Source organism: Orbicella franksi, chromosome 10, assembly GCF_964199315.1.
Source record: "Orbicella franksi chromosome 10, jaOrbFran1.1, whole genome shotgun sequence".
NCBI classification, from domain to species: Eukaryota; Metazoa; Cnidaria; class Anthozoa; order Scleractinia; family Merulinidae; genus Orbicella; species Orbicella franksi.
The window spans coordinates 3,786,781-3,809,601 of record NC_138154.1 but is presented as its reverse complement, the minus strand read 5'-3'; the positions used below and the strand labels follow the sequence as shown (position 1 = coordinate 3,809,601).

Sequence of the window (22,821 nt, the reverse complement as noted above, 5' to 3'; positions counted from 1 at the left end):
GTGGTTTTAGTTACAGTTGAAGAGTTTTCTGGTTCAGCATTGGACATTGACGCTCCAAGTCCACACTCTTTATACAAGGCACTTAGGATCAATACCACCTTGACCAGATTAGATTTGACTGGCGAAATGATCAGTGATCATGATTTGCGTACTCTCTCCGAGGATCTTAAAGTCAACAATACGTTGACTGATCTGGTTTTGAGCAACAACAACGTTGGTGATGGTGGTGCGGGTCATCTCTCTGAAGCCCTAAAACTGAATGGAACATTAACTAATCTGAATGTGGAAGACAACAACATTGGTGATGGTGGTGCGGCTCATCTCTCTGAAGCCCTAAAAGTGAATGGAACATTGACTAATCTGAATGTGGGGAACAACGACATTGGTGATAGTGGTGCGGGTTATGTCTCTGAAGCCCTGAAAGTGAATAGAACGTTGGTTTATCTGGATGTGAGTAGGAGCAACATTGGTGATAGTGGTGCGGCTCATCTCTCTGAAGCCCTAAAACTGAATGCAACGTTGAGTTATCTGGATGTGGGTGGGAACATCATTGGTGATAGTGGTGCGGCTCGTCTCTCTGAAGCCCTAAAACTGAATGCAACGTTGACGACTCTGGATGTGAGTCTGAACAACATTGGTGATAGTGGCGTGGGTCATCTCTCTGAAGCCCTAAAAGTGAATAGAACGTTGACTGATCTGGACAAGAGCAAGGACAACATTGATGATAGTGGTGCGTGTCGACTGATTGGGCTTACTTTACAGCGCAACCTTGGAAGTTTCTCCGCGAGAAAAGTATTCCCAACAAGTCGAGAAAGGTAAACATAAAGCAAATAGAGATAACCCCATGAAAAATATGCAGACCGCAAACAGTTTAAGACCAAAGATTCTCAGTTTTTCATCGGACGAAAGTTTTGAACTTGATGAGTACACGTCACAGTGTCACAGTGCTGCAGATATTGTCGCCATTCTCGCAAGTGGACAGCGGCTTAAATCCTATTTGTCATGCGTAAGTTTTAAACCGGGAAAAACTTGTCAAAATCCAGTACTTTAATTTATTCGTCCCTTGTTGTGACCAAACGATCGAGCGGTTGTGAGCAGAGGTTCCTTCTCGTCTCTCACCGAGCAGAACGAGGAGGGAATTACTGTTCGCAGGGTAGAGTGACGATGATCCTGTAAGCTGCTTCGAAAAACTTTGAACAGAAGAGGTCGCGTCTTTACTGCCATTTTTTGTGCGACTTGATTCAGTATAAATTCTCAGAACTATTTGAGTCCGTGGCGATACATTCGATTCCCCTCGCTTTATTCTTTGCAGTTCTTGATATTTCTTTCGAGCAAATTTACCAGCTCTTCTTGGAGAAAAAACATGTACCACCCACAGCTAGACACAAATAAATGACGAAACATAGTCTTAGACTGGAAAAAAGTCATAGAGTTTTAATACAAATTTTAAATAGTAGCGTGTTCACAAAAGATAAACTATATCGTCTTAGTATAGTTGATTCACCAAACTGTGCTTCCTGTCATGAGGAAGCTGAATCCATTGAGTATCATTTGTTTACCCATCTTCTGCACAAAATCTGCCGAGTTTTGGAAACATGTCCTGGCTATTACACAAGAATATCTATGTTGGAACTTTGACCAAAACAGGTCTGATTTTCGGAATCTTTGATGTTATCGAGGATTTTATTTTGATTGCATCACATCTTGTCACTTTTAGAATATTATAGTTATTATGGGAAGTGCATGAATAGACTGCCTTCTGTTCGTGTTTTTTTTTTTTTCTGTCGTTTGTTTGTAAGTATTTGTAATGTTATCATTTAAACAACTACTGGGCACATTAATGGAAACGCTGTATAGATCACAATTATATATCACAGAATCTATTGCCTTTTCTCACGAATTCTTTAGAAGTACTTTAAAAATTCCAGAGTGGAAAGAAATGGGAAACCCTGACAGATTTGCTCGCAAGATGAGAAAAGGTATGTAAAATTTACATTATGGTAAGTTTTCTATTTAATATTAAAGTTTCCTTGTAAAATTCCAAGCTTGTTTAATTGCCAATTTCGTGAGGCTAGCCTAGGACAGGAAAGGAGAATCATTCACGAGGGTAAAGCACCCCATGAGGCAAGGGCGATTAGAAGAAAGAGCTAAATAATGATTTTTATACCTAATCGTACCTTTTTGGTACGTTTCGGCGGTATATCAGGTGAGTCTGGTCGAGCTTTGGTCCGTATTTTGGCGAGACGAAGTCATGATCGCTAGCGGTTCTGCTCATGAGCGCGCACCCATGACGACGAAGTCGCGCAACATGGCGGCCATACTTCAGCTAATAGGTCGACCGAGACATGCAGCCTTGGTTTGCAGCGTACATCTTTAATATTGGGCATCCATGTTATGATCAAATGACAACCGTGGCGAGACCAAACTGGCCTGATATGCCACCGAAGCGTACCTAAAAGGCTAGATTAGTATTTACCGTACACAAATTCGGCCAAGTGACCAAGATATCAAAACCATATCAGGTCAGGGATTTTTTATCGCAGAATATCAGGACAGTAGAAACGGCTTCTGATTGGCTAATTGTGAATTTGGGTACGGTAAATTGTTTTGATAAACCAAATACTCTACGGTAAGTTTTTTGAAATATATTGCCATAAAGTACATGTTCTTTCTTCCCATATGTTCTTGGAAGTGGTTTTTATTAAGCTAGAGTTAATGTCACTAGTTACATAAAATCATTTCACTGAAAGATTTGGCTTGGTAAGATTGAGTGAAATACTAACTTAAAATCGTCCGTTTCTGCGCAAGCGGCCGCGATGAATATTTCCACCTGCTGTACGAAATGTTTCCAGTTTAGCGCGACATTACCCATCAAGCTAAACGGTTCTGGTTTTCGGAGACTCTGCAATAATTGAAATTGTTAGATTGTCAGAGAGACCGGGCGACGCGGATTTTTTTTTTCACTTCTAACACCATGTAGTTTTCAAGAGACTACCTCAGTCAACAAGTCCATTTATTCAACCGCCAGGATAATGCTAAACACGCATGTAATATGAAATTGATTTGCATTTTACTCACACACATTTCCTGACCCACATTCCACACGCATGCATTCACACGCTCGTTCCACAGTTTAGCTTGGTAAGATTAAGTGAGATACAGTGTTGGCTCCACTAGCTTTACGTCGGAATTAGCAATCTTGAAATGTTCCTCCTTCGCCACCGTCCTTCGTGCAATATCACGGCAAGAAGATCAGTAATTCCAACAATATCATACTCGTGGCATCATGTCGTGAATCATGTTGATTCTTCAAGCAATAGAATGTCAGCAAAGCAAATAGCACCTTCTAAGGAGGCCATGACGGCCTATTGTCTTACGTGGCCTTGGCATTCACGTCTACTCGGAGTTTGTCCAGATCAAAAGGGCTGTTCAATCCGCCAACTGTCCACCGTAACTGATCAACTTGACGGAGTCACGGCCACATCTCTATTAGTAGGAACGCTCTGTCTCACTTCAACTTGGGAAGTGCTAAACAGCAATAGGCAACAAACCCAAGTCCACAAATTAAACGAAAGACAACAAGATATTACAACAGATCATTAAAAATTTATATGCAACATAAAAATGATTTAAAGGTTACTAACGATGTGCTCTTTTAAAACACCTTACAGTTACAGTTTCTCTCAACACACTGGTACCGTCCAGTTGTTTGGGAACCCTGACGAAAATATCGTGTGGTACCAATGATGGACTGACGTTCGTTTACGAGAGGAATAACAAACACTCTTACCTTCTTTGTGCTACGGAAACATGACTAAACCGCCAGCGAAAAACTGTGGCAAACGAAAGCTGATGAGTTTCCATTGTGTCCCAAGCTTTAGACTTCTTCATACTTTGGAATGCCAAACAAATCTTTATTTTTTTTTTTTTTTTGCTGACATAATCTACAGAAAGAAGCGGGTCACAAATCGGGATGATGGACTTGCAGGCAATGCGCCCTCCTGAAAGCCCAACAGGTGTACGCCTAGGTAGGTACAAAAATTCAAAATTGTCTTAACCCGAGATCTCGTTGCAGGTTGATCTATTTTGTATGTGTTAGTGCACGGTTTTAAAACTAAATGACGCATTTTTCAAGCTGACTTCTAACTTCAAATTAAAGTACATTAACCAGTCCGGAATATCCCGATAAATTAGGACAGTCATGACGTCATGAGGCTATTGTTAGCAAGGAAAATGGCGGACCTTTTATGCGGACCAAGAAAATATGTTGTTTCCAGTCTCGCATAGAGTCTGGCCAGCATTATCCAGGACTTTTTGCGACCAAACGTTGAAAAGAAGAACAAGCGGCCATTTTGGTAGTGGGAGAACGTTGACTGTCTTCTAATCATTGAGTTTTTTTGGTGTCAAGCGACGATGTAGACGCGATTTTGTGGCCAAATATTAAGGTTAGTAAAGTGTACGCGTTATTTTCTGGTATTCACGTATTTTTCATTGAGCTGTGTATATTTTTTACTGGTTCTAGTGTTGTTAAAGTTTCATCATGCGAAATTACACGGTTGTAAACAACGTCGATATTTTGTAAACTCTCTTTGAATTTGAGGCGTTACAAGTGTACCTGAACTGCTGTTATTATAAGGCTTGAGTAATGCATCGTTCCCTCATTTTTATGACAGTTGTTTTCAATTTCTCTCTCTTAAGTACATGGAAGAGCATACTCAACCGCTCGAGGCCCTTTGCCGAATTTTAGGGGAAAAAAACAAAAGCAAAAGAGAGGAAATAAGACGTCGCTAAGTACGCGGACGAAATTAAACAAATTTGGGAGGTCTCTGTTTTGGTGGATTCACCGAATGTGCACCCCAGTTTTATCACTGGAGAGCCAGCAGCCTGTTGAAAATCACCTACAGCACAGAAGTGGCAGCGATATAGGCAGGCCAGGGATAGTGCAGTGATTCCCTGTAAATGGATGCTATCAGTATCCCAAGGAATGGCACAAAGGGTAGAGAGATTGTTTGTGCTCATTTACCAGAGGTTGAGGGCCATGCAAACTTGTAAATTAAGGTTTGTAGGGGGCATTATACTCTTTTTTTTTGGCATTTTTTGAAAACTATACACACGTATTGCAGCTGTTCCTAGTAGATGATGATTGTTTTCACATCCCCATGAAGCTTGAATGTACCAGAAAGTAATGTTTTTGCAAAATAACTTTTATGAACGCAAAGACTGAAAAGGTACGAGAGTTTAGAAAGTAGTGTCGAGTGTTGGACATTACTAAATGTGAAACTAATGCTAAACATTAATTGGTTGTGAACAGGAAACATATCAGTTTGGTTAAGAATATGTAATAAAAAATGGAAAACATAAGAGTTATCAGACCACTTGAGGGCAATCTCTTATTTAGACTAATGTGGTAACTACATTCAAAATAAATTCATATGTTAAAACGAAAAATACATTTGTAATAATATTGACATCTGTAAGCAATGTAATAATCTTATAAGCGCTTGTGATTTGTTTCAGGTCCTGCATTCTGCTAAGAGGCAAATTCAAGGTCGAGAGTACCTAAAGAGTGAATAAAATAAAATGGATTTCACTTTCAAGACTGAATTTGTTTTGTATACTTTAAATAAATATATAATAAAACCTTGGGACATGTGGATGGATTGTGAATGCTCCCTTGTCAACCTGTCCAGGAATTATATTTTGATATTTTTGGGTAAATAACTTGTGAAAGTCAGCAATTATATGTAAGTTTTCATAATTTAAATGTGGAAATCAGACATGATATCTTTTAGCACAGTAACAAATAGATACAAGAAATATTTGAAATAAATACCAAAATGGAGAAATTTCAGATTTACAAAGAATATATTAACAGAATTTTTGACTATCCAGTGGATCTGACAACACTAAAATTTTGGATACACTTTTTCTAGCTTAGTTTATTTTGTATAAAAGAACAAGAATTTCTATCTCGTATGCGTTATTGAAAATTCTGTTTTAATGATGATTTCATTTCCTCGATTTAGCCAAAACGTATAACATTTCGGACATCTACAATTTATCTTTGCTGGCATATAGGAACACGCGCGTGCTGTCGATTTCGGCCCGATAATCCCTAGATAAGAGGAAAACCTCAATTCTCATATCGATCATTTCTGTGCTTAGAAAAATGCAGAGTAAAGATGCTTACCGATTGTACGGTCTCTTTCCAAAGAATGATAACGGCAGCTCGTCAAACGTGGTCCGCATTGCGTTCTGTGGTGCTTCCTTCGGTCCGAGGATAATCGTTACCTGGGCAGAATTGTCTTTGACATGGAACGCGAACACAAACTTTCCTTTTATTTTATGATTTGGACAGTATTTAACTCAATTCGAGATAAATATATACCTCCTGAAGGCCCGCATTCATGACATTGGAAAGTATTCGCGACTCTTTTTGTCCGCCATCTTGAATCTCTTGGTTTGTTGTGAAACACAACACTCCAATCAAAACACGCATTCTCATTGGTTGAAACGTGAGTTTCGTGACATCACAGATGTCCTAATTTATCGGGATATTCCGGACTATTAACATTAAAACCAAAGCAATAACGTGAGCAAAAAAATAATATCATTAGATTTCAGAGAGTACATTAAAATATGTACAGATCATCCAGTTCAGTTCTTTGAAATGGTATAGTAACTTTGGTCTGAAAGATCTTATTTATGAGTTATTGTTTTTGATAAACCAAACACCCTAAGATCTTTGAAATAAATAGCCATATAAATGTTAAACTAGAGATGATGTCACTAGCTATACATAAAGGCATAAACGCATTTGACTGAAAGGTTTAGCTTGGTAAGATAAACTGAGATACTTGCTGAAAATTATTTGCATAGATTCTCAATATTTACAGTGTTTGCTGCACTAGTTATACGTCGGGATTAGAAATCTTGAAATCTTCCTCCTTCGCTACCGTCTTTCGTGCAATACCAGGGCTAGAAAATCGGTATTTCTAACAATATCATACTCCTGGCATTATGTCTGGAAATTGAAGCAACATGAACATGCCAGCAAAGCAAATAGCACTTCCTAGGACCCCAGGACGGCCCAGCGTCTTGCGTAGTCGTGGCGTCCACGTCTACTCCGAGTTTCTCTGGATCAAAAAGGCTGTTGAATCCGCTTTATCAACCCTAATTGAGCAACCTGACGGACTCACGGCCTTCTTTGTATCAGTAACAATGCTAACTCTCGATTTGACTTGGAAAATGCTAAACAGCGATAAGGTAACAAACTTGAGTCCTCAAATAAACCCAAAAAGAACAAGAAATAACAACAGATCGTTCAACATTCTATGCAACATAAAAATGATTTAAAAGTTACTAACGGTGTGCTCTTTTAAAACACCTTAATGTTACAGTTTCTCTGAACACACTGGTACCCTCCAGTTGTTGAGGAAACCTGACAAAAATGCCGTGTGGTACTAATGATTGACTCGCATACGTTGATGAGAGGAGTAACAAACACTCTTACCTTCTTTGTGCTACGGAAACATGACTAAACTGCCGACAATTAATGAAACTTGGGAAGCGAAAAACTGTGACAAACGTAAACCTAATGACTGGCTGTTTCCATAGTAGCCCAAGCTTTAGACTTCTTCATACTTTGGAATGCCAAACAAGTCATTTCTTTCTTTCTTTTTTTTCTTTTTTTGTTGCTAAAACAAACTACAGTAGAAAGCGGCTTAAGAATGGTGGAGACAACCTCGCCGAGAAAAAGCTCTCATGCAAGCCGTACAGGTAGGTTGGTCTATTTTGTATGGGTTAGTGCATGGTTTTAAATTAAATGACGCATTTTTCAAGCTGACTTCTAACTTCATATTAATGTACATTAACATTAAAACCAAAGCAATAACGCGAGCAAAAAATACAATATCATAGATTTGAGAAGTGCATTAAAATATACGCAGATCATCCAATTCAGTTCTTTGAAATGGTATAGAAACTTTGGTCTTAAAGATCTTATTTAAAGGAGAACCTCTCCCCCCTTCGAAGGCATATCCTGCTTAAAGAAATGTTCAGTGCAGTTAGAAACGACGTGCAAGTACAATTAAACTACTACAGTGCTCTTTCGAAGTTGTTTTCAATGCTCCTTGGACGGTTTACAATCAACATAAAGCTGATATTGAGATGAATTAACCGGCTTTTTTAATTAACCGGCCTAATTATGAGCAAAACATTTTGGCTCAGCGGATTACGGAAAGTATTCTTTCTTGATATTCAAGTTACATCACCACATACCACCAGAGCAAAACAGAACGGACGTTTTGAGTAAGAAGAAGAACTACCTTGTACAAAAGTCTATTTTTCACTAGCTATCCGGCCTATATGAGAAACATGTTCTCGTTCCGTTCTACTTCATACAACATGCGTGGAAACTATATACTGGAAATACCCAAACCTAAAACTACAACTTTTGGTCTTCACTTCTTTACTTATCTGGCAACAAAAAAATGGAATTCTCTACCCAATTTTATAAGGTTATGTAACTTCTCAGACTTCAAAAAGCACATCAGTAAAACCAATTCATAAAACATGTAAATGACAATTTTATAATTAGTTAACATAAGTCAATTGTAAATATGTAAATAGCAATTTCTATTTTAATTTTTCGTTATCAAATATTTTGTTGCTCGGAAATATTAGCTTGTCAAGCTACTCTGAAATTCGAGCTTAAATAAAGTTTATGTATGTATGTATGTGTATGTATGTGTATGTATGTAGCGGAACTCTAGTGAATTACAGCTCATTGAATTTAATATTCTGATCCCGCCGGCTTGTCAAGAAGTAAAAAATTCCAATCCCAATTAAATTTTTAGACGTCGTTTTTCCTTTCAGTTGATGTTTCTTTGTTTTCATCGCATTTCCCTTCGTTTCATTCTATTCCAAGGTAGTAAAGAAAGTGTATAGCAAGCTCCCAGCAATACTCGTTCAAACACAAAATATAACAAATGGGACCGTCTTTAACAGAAGCTAAGGCGAATCTTGAATATATTTCCCAGCAGACATAGTAACCCAATTCGTTGGAAAACATTCTCACAATTTTTCTAAACTTTTCAGTCTTGAAGATTTACGTCTCAAATTGAAGAGATATTAGTATATTTTTCGAATTGCGATCTAGATTTCGGCAAAATCGTTGATACAGTGGAACCTCGATTTAACGAAGGCGCTGGGGACCGGCCAAATTTGTTCGTTAAATCGAGGGTTCGTTATATCGAAAACCTCGATATAACGAATTTAAGGGGAAACGACCGAAATGTTCGTTATATCGAGCTCATAGTTAATGATTGATTTGTAACACAGGTGACTTCTGTCACGTAATTCAATGCAATTTTCGTTACCCAGAAGTGCCGCGTTTTGAGATGCAATTCATTAAGCATGGTGGCTTTCAGTATCAATTATTTTCACTTTTCAGCAGACGCGCAGCTTTTGTTTACAAAAGAACGACACTTTCAAAGTACGATTTAAAAATGTTGCAACATAGGGGTTATACAGAAAATGTCTATGTAAACAAGGAAACATTGTAATTCGTTATATCGAGGTAAATTTTACGTTTGGGCTTCCCGATTATGTTCGTTATATCGAAGAATTCGTTATATCGAGGTTCTATTCCATACATTTTATTGTAACTTTGGCCGGGACATAGAATATCGTTCGTTATATCGAGGACTTCGTTAAATAGAGGTTCGTTAAATCGAGGTTCCACTGTATGCAGAAAACACTACGTTGTCACTTCGTTGCTGTGGTAACAACAATGTGGATGGAACCTTTTCGAGAATTTTTTTTATGTTCAGTAACTTGGTGAAGCGGCTTGCCCGACCGAGATAAGACAGTGAATAATCACCCGTTCTCATAGCGATGGTGTGCTACAGACTCTTTCAACCATTAAAGCTCTGGCTCTGGCTTTCGACGATTCAATTGTTTCTCATTGGCTATTCGCTTGTAGAAAACTCGCACCTGTAGTGTTTTTGCTAATTTATGAAACGGTTTAGTAGAAAAATAAATATCATTCATCGATTGAGAGGAGGTTTAATTACGATTAAGGATGTGCAACTGGTTTAAATATTGTGATAAATAAACGAATCTTCTTCATTTGAAAACTACGAGTAGTGTAACACGCTCAACAGTTCCATAGCCAATCCGAGCGCAAGATTTTTGAATGAACCAGTCAGAGCGGCCGTATTTAGGACACGTCAGTAACTTGCATAGAAAGTGTCACGTTCTTGCCACTCCGATGCGTCACAGGTTCTGAATGTGAGCATGAACGATATTGCTGATAATGGTGCGGATCATCTCTCTGAAAGCTTCTGACGCCCTTGAAGTAAATAGCACGTTGACAAATGTGGATGTGAGCAGAAACAACATTGATAGTGATTCCCGTCATCTGAATGGGTTTAAGGTGGCTCCATAGGGTAATCTTTGACCGCCTGCGAGCGTTAGTGTTATGGTTTCAATGCTGTTGCTGCATTCGTTTTAACACCCAGTCCTCTCAAACGTATCAAATGCAATAAGCAATAAAGAAATATTGTTTTACTACCATCCCTGTTAACATCTTGGCTTTCAATCTAAGCCTTACACATGACTAAACAGCCACCAATTACCTACTGACTAGCTGTTTCCATTGTGTCTCAAGCTTTACAATGCCAGAACAAATCTCTTTTTTTTCTTAAATAATCTACAGAAAGAAGCGGGTCAAAAATTCGGACAACAGCCTTGAGGAGAATGCGCTTTCTTGCAAGCCATACAGGTGGAGACCTAGACCTCTATACCCGAGATCTCGTTGCAGGTTGGTCTACTTTGTATGCGTTAGCGTATGGTTTTAAAACTAAATGACGCATTTTTTAAGCTGACTTCTAACTTCAGATTAAAATACATTAGCATTAAAACTAAAGCAAAACCGTGAGCAAAAAATATAATATGATTAGATTTCAGAAAGTACATCACAATATGTACAGATCATCCAGTTCAATTCTTTAAAATGGTGTAAAAACTTTGGTCCGAAAAATCTTATTTAAAGGAGAACCTCTCCCCGTTTCGAAGGCAAAGAAATGTTCAGTGCAGTTACAAACGATATGCAAGTACAAATTACTGCAGTGCCATTTCGAAGTTGTTTATGATTAATACCTCTTGCACAACTTATTATGAGCAAAACATAGTGAAGTTAAGGATTTGCGCTACTCGTGAAATTCTAAAATTCTTTCAACTTGAACTAGCCTGCATTCTCGATCGTGCTAGTTCGAGAGAATTTTGAAATATTACTCATATTGCAAGTCCTTATTTGCACACTCATTTATACGTCATACGATTTATACACAAACAAGTGTACGTACATAGATATCATACACAAAAGAGCTATTTTAAGGGTACTGGAACTCTCTATTGGAGCAACGTGTATCCAAAACAGTCACGAATTCGAACTCCAGACGGAGATTAGAAACTTGCGGTTGTATCGATGTGCGAGCTGAATTCTGTTAATGAATACACACCAGACATTTATAGGGTTTTTTAGTCAATCCTTGTTGACTTTCTCGCGGACTTAAAAAATTCCTATTTGCACCTGGACGACGTTTATTGTTCAAGTGAAGGTTACAGCATCTTAACCAAAACGTATGTAAATTACTAATTTCAAATTAGTAATTGTTGTCAATGATCAACAGAAACAACAACAGTGAGTACACGGAGGAAGTTAGAAAGTCGAGCCGGAAAGGTAAATGATCGTCAAATTATTTTTTAATTATTGCAGTGATAATATATCAATTCTTTTCGCAGTTGTAAAGGATGTTGTAGAGGAACCCAAAGCATTAAGATATTCCGAGTACCATTTATGTGTTCGTATTGCTTTACAGCTATCTCGAGAAAGATTATCCTTTAAAAGCGAAAACGCGTAAACAACAATCCCGAAAAATTCTATAAATGGTGATAGTTGTCCGTTGCTTCTTCGAAGTTCGCGATTCCACAGCGCGATAGTCGAAGATAGCATTAATACGTGTATTCATGGCTTTAGAACACCGTAAAATTAATCCGAGAACAACGGTGAACTATCACTAACCAAAACAACTTTCGTATTGTTTTTTTACGCCTCCGTAGGACAAGCGATCTCGAAACAGCTTTATAGTATTTGTTGGAAAGGAACATGGACTTGCATCGTAAAAGCGGTGAAAAAAATATGCATGCAAGCAACACTATTTGGTAAAACAAAATGTCTTTGAAACAGGAATATCTTTAGTTGGCTGAACCAGTACTCTTCATCAAATGAACTCAAGCTTTTTATTGTTTCATTTCATTTTGTTTTCCCATGGAACTTTGATCTTTGTTATTTTGGTTTGATCTTAGAAAGAAGACGTTTCTGAACATGGGAAATGATGATTCCTACTCATTCAGGTATTACAGTTTATCCAAATACAACCACTGTTAAACAAATCGTCGGAGCACAACCCTTATGTATCCAGCTGTAATGTGATGTTTTCTTTCTTGAAATAATGTAGCTTTTGACTAATAGGAATTAAGGACTGTTGCTTAAGATATCTGCGTACTTGTTAAAATAGAACTTCAGATTAATGTATTTTTATGTATCTTTATGTATCTTGTGCTTTCGATATAAACACATTTAGTACGTATGTTGACATGGCTGAGCTCTTTTGGTGGGTTCCTAAGGGTTTTCTGGAAAAACAGGATCAAGGATCACCTGATCAAGGATCAAGGAAGAGCAACATTCCTATTTGGGATCTATTGGCCACAAGTCTGACTGTTTTATCTTGATAGCAATCATAGAAGAGCAACGTTATCAAAGCATGGATGCCTACCGTTTGGGAAAAAAAGTTCCAAACTCAAATGTACGCACGTACGGCAAAGGCATGTGCAGCCTCTACGTGTTTTTACAAAAATGGCTTCGTTCAAGGAAACCAGGGACTTTAAATCCACTTTTATATGACACAGACCTGATTAATGACGATGTTTTTCTTCTCCTTTATCCGTCCTTACTTCTCCCAGAACTTAGATTTGCTTTATAGAACCGTCTGTAATTCCAACCACAAACAAAATAACACTGATAAAAAGCTCAGTTCAGTACGGGCGGGCAGTTCGTACAACTTGATAAGCCCAAAAATACAGAACTTTTTATTCTAATAAAATAAATTTTAAACAGCAATAAACGATTATAGCTAAGCTTAGTTCATACGAAGCTTTCTTTTCTGCGGCTGTTCGGCCCGATTCTAATATGACTACCGCTCGCGGTGGGTGTTTAAATCGTTCAAATTTTCTGTACAAATGACAAAGAAACAATCACCTTAGAACGGATTTTATGATTGAGTACTTTGCCTTCGAACTAGGCTGCTCAAACAGTAAAAGAGTTGAATGAGAAGTAAACAGCAGGCTTATATTCACGTAGTGAAGAGTAGGTGAAGCCAGGCACTTTCCCTGAGAAGAACGCAAGGCTATGTCGGGAAAGCCGTACTGGAACGGGCGTAATGACGTCACCGGAAGTGATCTTCACTATCTGCCACCGTACTACAGCCTAACCGTACCAAAAAAAATATATTAAACCCGGGGTATTAAAGTCCCTATTGTCTTGACAGTACGGACAGAGCGAAGCGAATTCCCTACAATAGAGAATCGGGACCGATATTTCCTCAGTAGCGTCCCGAGCAAGTTTCATTACACGGCTGAAAAATGTTTATGTTGATCGCGGAATGGAAAAAATATCGCAAACGTCAAGCGCGCAATTCTGACTGGGAGCAGACTAGACCTATACTCATCTCTCATTTTAAATAAAACAGGAAGGAAACAGAGTTATAGAAAAAGAAAAGGATTCTTTGTATGAGAGTAAGTTCTTTCAGAAAAAGTCAGCCATAAAACTACCAGAGAATCTTTAAAGCTGATCGTGCAGGACCGTTAGAGACAATGCCCGGTCCTATACTTAGAGAATATTGGACCGGCAATGAAGCAATGAGATTGCCACTAAACTAACTTAGCCGTGTAATAAAATGCGTTATTTTATAATATTGTCTTTCAGGTAAACGTGTTCGTTGATGTGATACCAAACGTTGCTCCAAATGCGACCGAGTCGAGTGTCACATGAACATCTCTACCACAAGATTGTCGAGAAACGATGGGTTAAAAATAGTTAGTTTCGATAGTAAAACCTAGAGGATGGCTCATGTTTAGCCATGTCAAGGATAACAAGAGTAGATATCTCCCTGTATATACCAGAAATTTACAGTGATTACTAACCGTAATTATGTCAGACATAGCCTCTCAGTATGTATTGTAGTACCGATGAAAAAGTAAACTTTCCGATATGAAACGACCCGAGAAAAAACTGGGCTCCATACTTTTGGCCCTTTTCTTCAGTAGCGATTATGTACACGGGCTTACATAACCGAGACCTTCGTAAAATGAAGTCTGCTTACATTAGATTTAAAACACTTTGTCGTATTGTATACGTTTATCTGGGTTTTTTTTATAGTATTTTATCATTTTAACACTTAAATTTTAGCGCTTGCATTTGCATATTTTATCGTTGGACATTCTCACGCCCTAATTTGTACTTATATATGTATATTACATTCGCTTTTTCTACATCTTGAAAATGATCTCAAGGAGATCGAAACTTCGTTTTTTATCGCTAGTTTTATTCTGAAATGTGTTTCAAAAAAATATCTTGTAATCCCATACTAATTTAGGGACACAAGATAGTGACAAAGTTAGGAAATTGAAGAAATTTTAAAGTTATCTTGTAGAAACTTATCAATTTTTCAGCCTTGTATACTAAACAAGCTGTAATTAGGCGCATTTTAGATCTTCATTTGATGTTAACAAAGTAATGCTGTAAGTAGAGGTTTTAGAAAATAAAGTTTGAATGCGTTGTACCTGATTTCATAATAGTCTCGGTAAAGACTAATACCTTGATTATTGGCGATTTTTCGGGGTTGAGAAATTTCATGCGAAACTCCCTATTTAAATGAACTAGTTTGTTTTTAGTTTGTTTGTTTTACCTTTTTTTCAACACTTGTTATACTATACCGACCTCTATACCCTATTTTTTTTTCTCATTTTGCGAGGGTTTTCGTATAAATTTCGTTGTGACAAAGAGATTTGTTTGGCGGGTGGGGAATGTTATTTCTGTCGTGCAGAAAGAAAAACATCTTTATGGTCACAGTAACGAGGCATAAACCTAAGCGAGAACGCTAGTTTATTTTGCTTAAATCTGCTTCTTTACCAGGGAATACCTTTACGGAATGACTAGGTAATACATGTGTGAGAAATACATGTACATATAATACAGTTTTCCACCAAAAGAAGATAAAGAACGGGTTCTATGAGTTAAGGAAAGGAATAAATAAGACAAGCGAGAAATTGAATACGAACTGAGCACTGATGTAAACGGGAAAGCAGTCTACACGACTAACTCATGAGCTGATCTCGCTTCAATTCCTGCAAAATGAAAAGAAAAGAGTAGAACTGAATCTATCGATATTAAGAGCTATACAACACTTCAATAAGAAAAGCCGACCCTGAGTAAAACGCACAAGGACGTGACAGGAACGCATAAGAATCGCCTCTTCTAACTGACTCTTTACGTCCTCATGTGCATTTATCAGAGCAAAGTACACCTGCGTTGCAGTTATAAGTACTAGTTTATGGAGACATTTCGCGTCCGAGGACTTAAGGAACCCGCGATTTTTGTTCCTAAAGTTACTACGCAATGTAACGTATTAACATGACGTCACCCTGGCACAACTGTTGTTCAAATAGTCCTATTAATTTTGACCAAAAATCAGAACATCTTGGAGTATTTCAACAAAGATTTGCTAGAAACGACAATCTGTTCCAGGGATTTCATTCCCTTTAAAGTGACAGGAATCCTGGGAGCATCTGCTGAACTACATGTACTAGTAAAGCTGTTAGCAGTGAAAAGGCGAGGAAAGGGCCAATGACATTGGGTGGTGGTTTTCCAACTCATCTGAATAATTTCTGATTATCATGTGATTTCTCTCATCAATAAAATGTCAAGAAAATAGGCGAGCAGAATGAAGACAATCATCAACTAGGGAATGTCGTCTTGATACTGTTGATATAACACTAGATTCTCACCACTTACATTGATAGGAATCTGTTGTAACCTGTTAGAAAAATTTATATGTATATTATATTTCCAGGTTGGAGCGAAAAGAGTGATTTACTGTTAATTGGACTTCGACAGCTCCTCAACGACCTTGTTCTGTCCAAACTGTTGGTCACATTTAGTGTACGCATGCTCGACATGATAAAAACCCCATTTATTGCACGGCTAGCTCTGCGAGTGGGCAAGATATAAGCCAGCTCCTACGCTGTGATTGGCTAGCCGGGCGGGCAAGATAGACCTGCTGGCTTGCTTGCTAGGGATTGCCCGCTGTGTCCCGCAAGAAAAATGGTGTCATTAATGTCATGCAATTAATCCTTTATTGAACAAGCTTGCTCTGTCAAGAGGACTGAATATTAGCCTCGTAAGTCTGAGTCCTCAAATACGTGCCTACAACCACATGGCCAATACACAGCCATCTTGACGGCAAGCTTGGTCAATAACGAAAACATTAGGGGCTTGAGAAAAGGTTGTTTCGTAGTAACCAAATTGACTTGATAGTTTCAGAAGCTTATGTTCATTCAAGTTGAAGTTCTTTCTTTATGTATTGCTAAAAACTGCGTTGCTTTCAGTGTCATACAAAGACAAATGTAAGATGACTAACATTAGTAATTACTCTGATCACTAGCTGGAGTTGTTTCACCGCAGACCCAACTAACTAACTGCTAGCCTGTTGCCATTTGGGATTTTAACGTTGTTATGTTTAGTTTCAATTAAACTACTTGTGTCTTACTTCACTGACTTAGGCTAAATCATGGATTTATTTATTTTATCAATGTTTTTTTATTTCTTATGTCTTTAAACCTTACCGAGATTTCTTTTGTCTCAGAGGTAACTTAAGAATCTTGAAGCCAATCTTAGACCATACCGCTCTTCCTTTTTCCGGCTTGTTTTTGTTTCCTGCTTCTTTTTGAGCTGAATTGTCCAGCTGCTCAGGGAAAAACTTCTGACTGAAAGAACAGGAGGGGTCACCTTCCTCAATGTCGCTGGAAGAACCTGGCTTTACTTGGGGTTCATTAAAGCTGTCTGAAGCAGTGCTTCCCCCGGAAGACGCTACTTGACTCTCTTTAGGAGTAACTTCATCTTTATCCGCCACCAACAGTGTATTTAGCAACACCTCGTTTAGGTTTCCAGCATTTTCTTTGTTACCTAGAGCTTGTTTCAATTTATCAAGCCTGTAGTGCAATTCTTCTGGCTGTAAATTCATGGCCTTTGCTAGCTCCTGAAACTGTTTTTGTACTGGAACAAGATGCTGCTCAATAGTGGACAAATCCTCTTCCAGCCTCACATAATCTTCATAAAAGGTTTTGAAATTCTCCGTCAAAGCAGCGGTTTCCTGCACGCTCTCCTCCAAGCGATTCTTAAGCTGGCATACTTCCTGTTTGCTCTCCAAGAGCGCTTTTTGTAATCTTTTTTTCTCGTTTTCGAAGACTGCCGCAGCTTTCTCCATTGCATTCTTCAGTTTAATTTTCTCCTTCTCGGCAGCATGTTTGGCGTCTTTCAGTGTTAGATTTAGCCGAAGTTGCTCCAGTTCAAGTTGTCGTTTCAGATCACTAATCTGCGCCACCATTTGCTGAATTTCTTTCTCTTTGACTGACAAATGTTCATTTCTTTGCTCAGCTATTTGTTCAGAATTCTTGATCTTGTTTGCCGGACTTTTTTGTTTTGCGTAAAGAACACGAACATGGATGCGAAGACTTACTAACATCTATGGAAACAACAAAGTCGACTTAAGTTACGTGAAAATGTTACAACGCCAAAAGGAAAACATGAAGACTCTAATTAAAGTCAGTCTACAAAGTGTAAGAGAATATTTCTTTCATGTTTCTTTTAAGGCAGGAATCCAAACTAGCCTGGTGTGCAAAAAGCGACAACCGAAAAAAATGTTGCTTTTTTTATTCGTTTTGTAAAAAGAGAAAAAAGCCTTGGTTGATTTAAATGAGAAATTAACACCATCCAGAGGGATGGCGTTAATTTTCATTTAAATGATCGCAAGAATAGCACGTTTTGGTTTAACGGGAGTTCATCATTGATTCCTGCAGAGTAAACCTGGAGGGCTGGTTATATTTCCCATTTTATTCCAAACATGACTGAAGATTAAGTTTCGCTGCCTGTCACTGCGCACAACCAACTTTTCACAAAGGTGAAAAGTAGTAAAAAGCAACGGATGGCCGAGTGTGGTTAGCAACTGAATGGCAAAAATGAGAAAATAATTCATAGTTGTAAGTACCCCACGTCATTACACCGAACTACTTCAGTCTTCAAACTTTGCTGCACATTATCAAACACAGCGTGCCGCTTGTGATCAACTGAGTTCACTTAATTAAGAGACTTATTCTTTATATGCAATGTTGGCTCAACCGTTTATGATACCCTGGCCCGCACTGTCGTTCTTGGTTACTTCGCTAGATAAGGGTAAAATTTCCGACTTTATTTTGCATTTCAGCCCATCTGTGTTTACGAACCTGTTCCATTTCTGCTATGTCCGGTTCTAGGTGACTTTTCTTCCCGTAAAGCAATGCGGTCAGCCACTCCGGTTCCCCAGGGTACCCATGCAAATATTGCAGGAATTCTCTTTCTGCTGTAGTTTTCTCGATATCCATGATATTCATGTTAGCAGGGCTCCGTAAACTGCGAAGAATAAACTATGCGCACGAGTAATAAGCAACCCGCTATTGACGTCACAATGCCTAGTAATTGTTAACTTACAAGATGCAAGCGCGCGAGGATGTTTTCACATACGCGCGCGCGCGTTACACTGCTGCATGGTAAGATCGATTTCATTACCAGCAAGGAAAGTCGACAAGAGAGGGAAAAGAGTATCGTGACAAAGTTCCACTCAGGTATAGTTCTTGCATAAAAATTGGATTTGTAGTATTGCTTGCAGGAGTTAAATGTGTGAATTTTTTGGGATAGTACTTTTTAGTTATTCTTTTCTTGGCTTTATCTTGCCATTGACAGCTCATGGTGAATCTGGCTTCTTTTCGACGCGGTTCCAAGGAGGTCTACTGTAGTTCGTTCAGGAGACGGGCCACAGACCCCGGTGATCAATCATATCAACGTTTAAAAAAACGAGCGAATCATCGTTACACACGTTCGATGCCAGTGATTTGCTTTCGAGTAAGTGGATCCCACACACTGCTCGCATATTCAAGATGGGGCCTTACTAACGACTGATAGGTTTCTTTCTTAATCCCTGCGGTGCAACGATACAACGGTTCATTGGCCGAGAGCCAACCACGTGACCTGCAAATAACTGCCTACAAATAATGGTCTGCTGATGCGTAGTACCGTCTAAATGTGTTTTGCTACAAATAATATTCTGCTCATGCGTAATTGTAACCATGATCTCTCGTGAAAAAAGGCAGATTGCTCTTCTGAGGGGGATTTAAAGAAGAAAACAAACTTGGTGATCAAATGATAAAACAATTATTGAACTCGGTTATCGCAAAATATCGTTATTTTTCAGCATCTCGCAGGTCAATTATTGATCTGCTCCTCACTGACAAATCACAATGGTTCGCTCAGACTCGTCCATAATTGTTAATTATTCTGTACGTGGAAGCACAGTAAGCACTGTTTAGAAACAAAGGAATGAAAGAGCACAAGTCGGTTAGGTTGCATGTTGTTACTGCTAAATAGAGATTTACAATTTAAAAATGTTCAAAACAAAGCATCATCTCTTGTTTATTGAGAGCGTTAAAAGGCAGCCCAGGGCAGAAAAACTTGGTCTAGTGTATCGTTTGTTCTTCTGCTGCCAGCAAGAAACATTGCCATGTCATCTTAGCCTCTATTGGTTTGTATTCTAAAATACTCCAAGAAAATCAAGCCGTTTTACTTTTGGAGTTGACATTCACAGCTTGTTTTGGTGGACATGAATTTTGTCCAGCGGAACTCGCTTCTGGTCTGTCGTTGAAGAGTGAGCATCACCAGTGTGCTACGCTTTAGTGGTGGGTGGTTTAAGTATATTTCCGTCCGGATATCGTTTTCTGAAGCGCGCTGTCACGTCTGGATCTAAAAGTCATGCCATCCAATTGATTTCCCAGAGTTATTCTGTTGAAAGCAAACAAACACCCAATTATACGCTAGACTGTCCACAACAGTAACAACTACAATACTTGTAGCTAGTTTACCAGAGTAAGTTACTTCGCCACAGTCACACTTTTGAAGTCTGCATGCGAGCCAAGTGGCCCATCAGGCCGGAGCTTAACCCAGTTTCTGTAGCGACTAGGAGTATTTCTATTCCTCCCTGGATGGGATGCTAGTCCATCGCAGGGTTACCCCCAGCATTAAATGCGCCGGTACCTATCTATACACCTGGGTAGAGAGGGGCACTGTGAGAGTAAAGTGTCTTGGCCAAGACCGCTCGATCCGGAGACGAGCGCACTGAACATGAGGCCACCGCACCTGCCACACTTTTTAAGTGTAAACCTGTAAATTTCTCTCCACTGAGCTTCCAAAGGAGCAAAAACAAATAGAATACTCAAACGTTGACGGCGTGAAGGTGCCAAGGGATACCAATAAGACCTGAAAATGACACTCGGCCTTGAATTTTGAGAAAATACCGTCCTACACACAAACCTAGCATGATGTTCCGATCCAATTTCTACTTGTTCCTTTCAAGAAGTATGAAATATACTACTTACCAGTTCGGCTGAACGTTGTGCTGTCTTCCAAACAGTTCTAGAAATACTCAAAAGTAAATAGTAAAACTACTTTACTACTTAACTACTTAACAGTGCTATTTCTGACACGTATTCCAATTTCCTCGACCAATCGGTGCTCCAAAATTCGCACGTGATCTACTGGTAAGGTCTTGATTGGCCAAGAAACAGAGAAGCCAACGATAGATAGTAGGTCTCTGTATTTTCTGAACTGAAGCTATGAACCGTTCATACACACATGCAAGCAAGAACTGCTCTTACCTATTTTCCTTGTGCCTGGTGCAAGCCTTCCAATCACTCCATAGATTTCATCTGGTTTGTGACTTGTCTGTCTTACCTAGGAGGAAAGATTACTCAGTAGTAAGTAGTAAGCTGCACTAAAAATGTTTGCAGGAATTTTATTTCAGATTCCAAGGATTTTGCCTCTTTTACTAGAAAATAACGAGAACTCCGTGTGGACCTGATTTTGCTTCTTGGGATTAACAACTCAAGGAAGTGCATACGTCTCGCGTTTTTCGTCAGTTCTATTATAAATTCTGTGGTGGGTGTGGAATTCATATGCGCAAAGCGATATCATAGAGAGAATAAGAGGAAGAGAAAAGTGAACTTGGTGCTCGTTTCCAACCTTTTTCCTCTTGTTCGTTTATGTTACTTAAGGACGGTGCCTACTAAATACAGAGGTTTTTACGCCAGATTAGGATCATGCGGAAAAAGTAAATCTTTGCAAGGGCTATTGGAATCCACAAAGAAAAATGGGGTAGCCGAGCATTTTTTCGAGATAATTAGCCTTGAATCAAAGCAAAAATGCTGACATCAGCATTTTTCTGAAAAAAGGAAGGAAAGGGTATTTCTTTACAAATTTCCTTAGAATTCGCCTTTACATACAGAAAAGCAAACACATTTAAAAGATCTGAAAAAACTACTTGGTAAAAGGTAGCATAAAAGCCATGTTTTATATGTTTTTAATAACAAACTCGTTGCAACAGCGCTTTAGCTTCCTCTGGTTCAGCTAAAATACAGTCTAGATAAGTTTTTCTAATAACCAGAAACTAATCACGTGTTTAACGGGCTTGCCACTTCCATTTCATAACATAAAATGTAGGGGTAACCACGCGTTTTTGAAAGTTGTTCATCTTTTTTGAAAACTTTTACTGTGCCCGTTACATTTTTCCTGTCACCTCCCCAGTAAGTTCAACATTTGCGCCTCTCGCACTTGTTTTACGTGCGCACTATGCCATCTGCAGGCACATGTTTACGGCTGGATTTCAGTATAATTTTCAACAGGTAACAGCTAGTTTTTTTTTCAGCTGGAAGCACAGGCGGCCCAGATGTTGAATAAGATTAATACGTGACATTATGCTGTTGGCGATTGCGTTACAATTTTAGCCGTTTGTAAGACAATGTATGAGAATGCTTCGAAAATTACTCTAAATGCTACGTATAGAAAATAATATGAATAAAATGGCTTTTTTAGTTTTAAGTTTGATGAACATTTGAACGAGCAGCAACTCTAGAATAAGTGGTACAAGACACGAACAAAAGCGTGTTAAAGTAAGAGAGCTGAGTGACGGTCTAGATATGGAATTTTCACTGCTGTTGAAAAGAAATGCCTGGCTACCGGTTGTAGGTACTCATTAAAGAAACAAACCAATACTTCCAACTTGCTTGTTCTCTCAAGGAGATGGAAAGGAATTAGAATTTTGAAACCAAAAAAAAGAACTCTGAACCGAAGGGATCAAAAGGAACAAGACGCATGGCTGCGTGAACTCGGGCTTTCAATATCGCACATCTGGAGTTATTTTTAGGGGACTGCCATATTGCCAGTGTCACTGTTGTCACGCAATTTCGTTATTGCTAGTCCTGAATAATTCTACTTGTGTTTATTTTTGTCTGCTGAGTCTAATGAATGTTGTTATGGCACTAGAAAACTGAATCAAAATAATATATTACCATATAGGAGTAGGTTCCTACAAATGCCAAAGGTTGTAATTCAAGGAC

At 38.7% G+C, this 22,821-nt stretch overlaps 2 protein-coding genes across 2 annotated transcripts in view; one reads left to right on the top strand and one right to left on the bottom strand.

Annotated features, from left to right (window-relative positions):
* Positions 1–16,963, top strand: part of LOC145500950 (uncharacterized) — a 136,469-nt gene extending 119,506 nt beyond the window's left edge. Inside the window, exons 10-17 of the mRNA XM_081480519.1 lie at positions 11–815; positions 1,909–1,979; positions 3,951–4,028; positions 7,714–7,779; positions 10,721–10,825; positions 11,697–11,746; positions 12,373–12,420; positions 12,694–16,963. Of these exons, the coding sequence (XP_081336645.1) occupies positions 11–815; positions 1,909–1,979; positions 3,951–4,028; positions 7,714–7,779; positions 10,721–10,825; positions 11,697–11,746; positions 12,373–12,402 (1,205 nt within the window). The 3' untranslated portion in view covers positions 12,403–12,420; positions 12,694–16,963. The remainder of the gene's footprint in view (positions 1–10; positions 816–1,908; positions 1,980–3,950; positions 4,029–7,713; positions 7,780–10,720; positions 10,826–11,696; positions 11,747–12,372; positions 12,421–12,693) is intronic.
* Positions 15,404–19,539, bottom strand: LOC145501041 (uncharacterized). Its single transcript, XM_081480602.1, has 3 exons — positions 18,625–19,539; positions 16,969–17,867; positions 15,404–15,471 (listed from the first exon to the last, which is right to left on the bottom strand). Exons 1-3 carry the CDS (start codon positions 18,769–18,771, stop codon positions 15,465–15,467), a joined length of 1,053 nt encoding a protein of 350 aa, XP_081336728.1. The 5' UTR covers positions 18,772–19,539; the 3' UTR covers positions 15,404–15,464.
* Between the last annotated feature and the right edge of the window lie 3,282 nt (positions 19,540–22,821).

Excerpts from the sequence above, each read along its gene's own strand:
- LOC145501041 (XM_081480602.1), bottom strand. The coding sequence starts at position 18,771 with ATGAATATCATGGATATCGAGAAAACTACAGCAGAAAGAGAATTCCTG. Across the intron at positions 17,868-18,624 it reads ACATAGCAGAAATGGAACAG|ATGTTAGTAAGTCTTCGCAT; the intron begins GTTCGTAAACAC and ends TTGTTTCCATAG.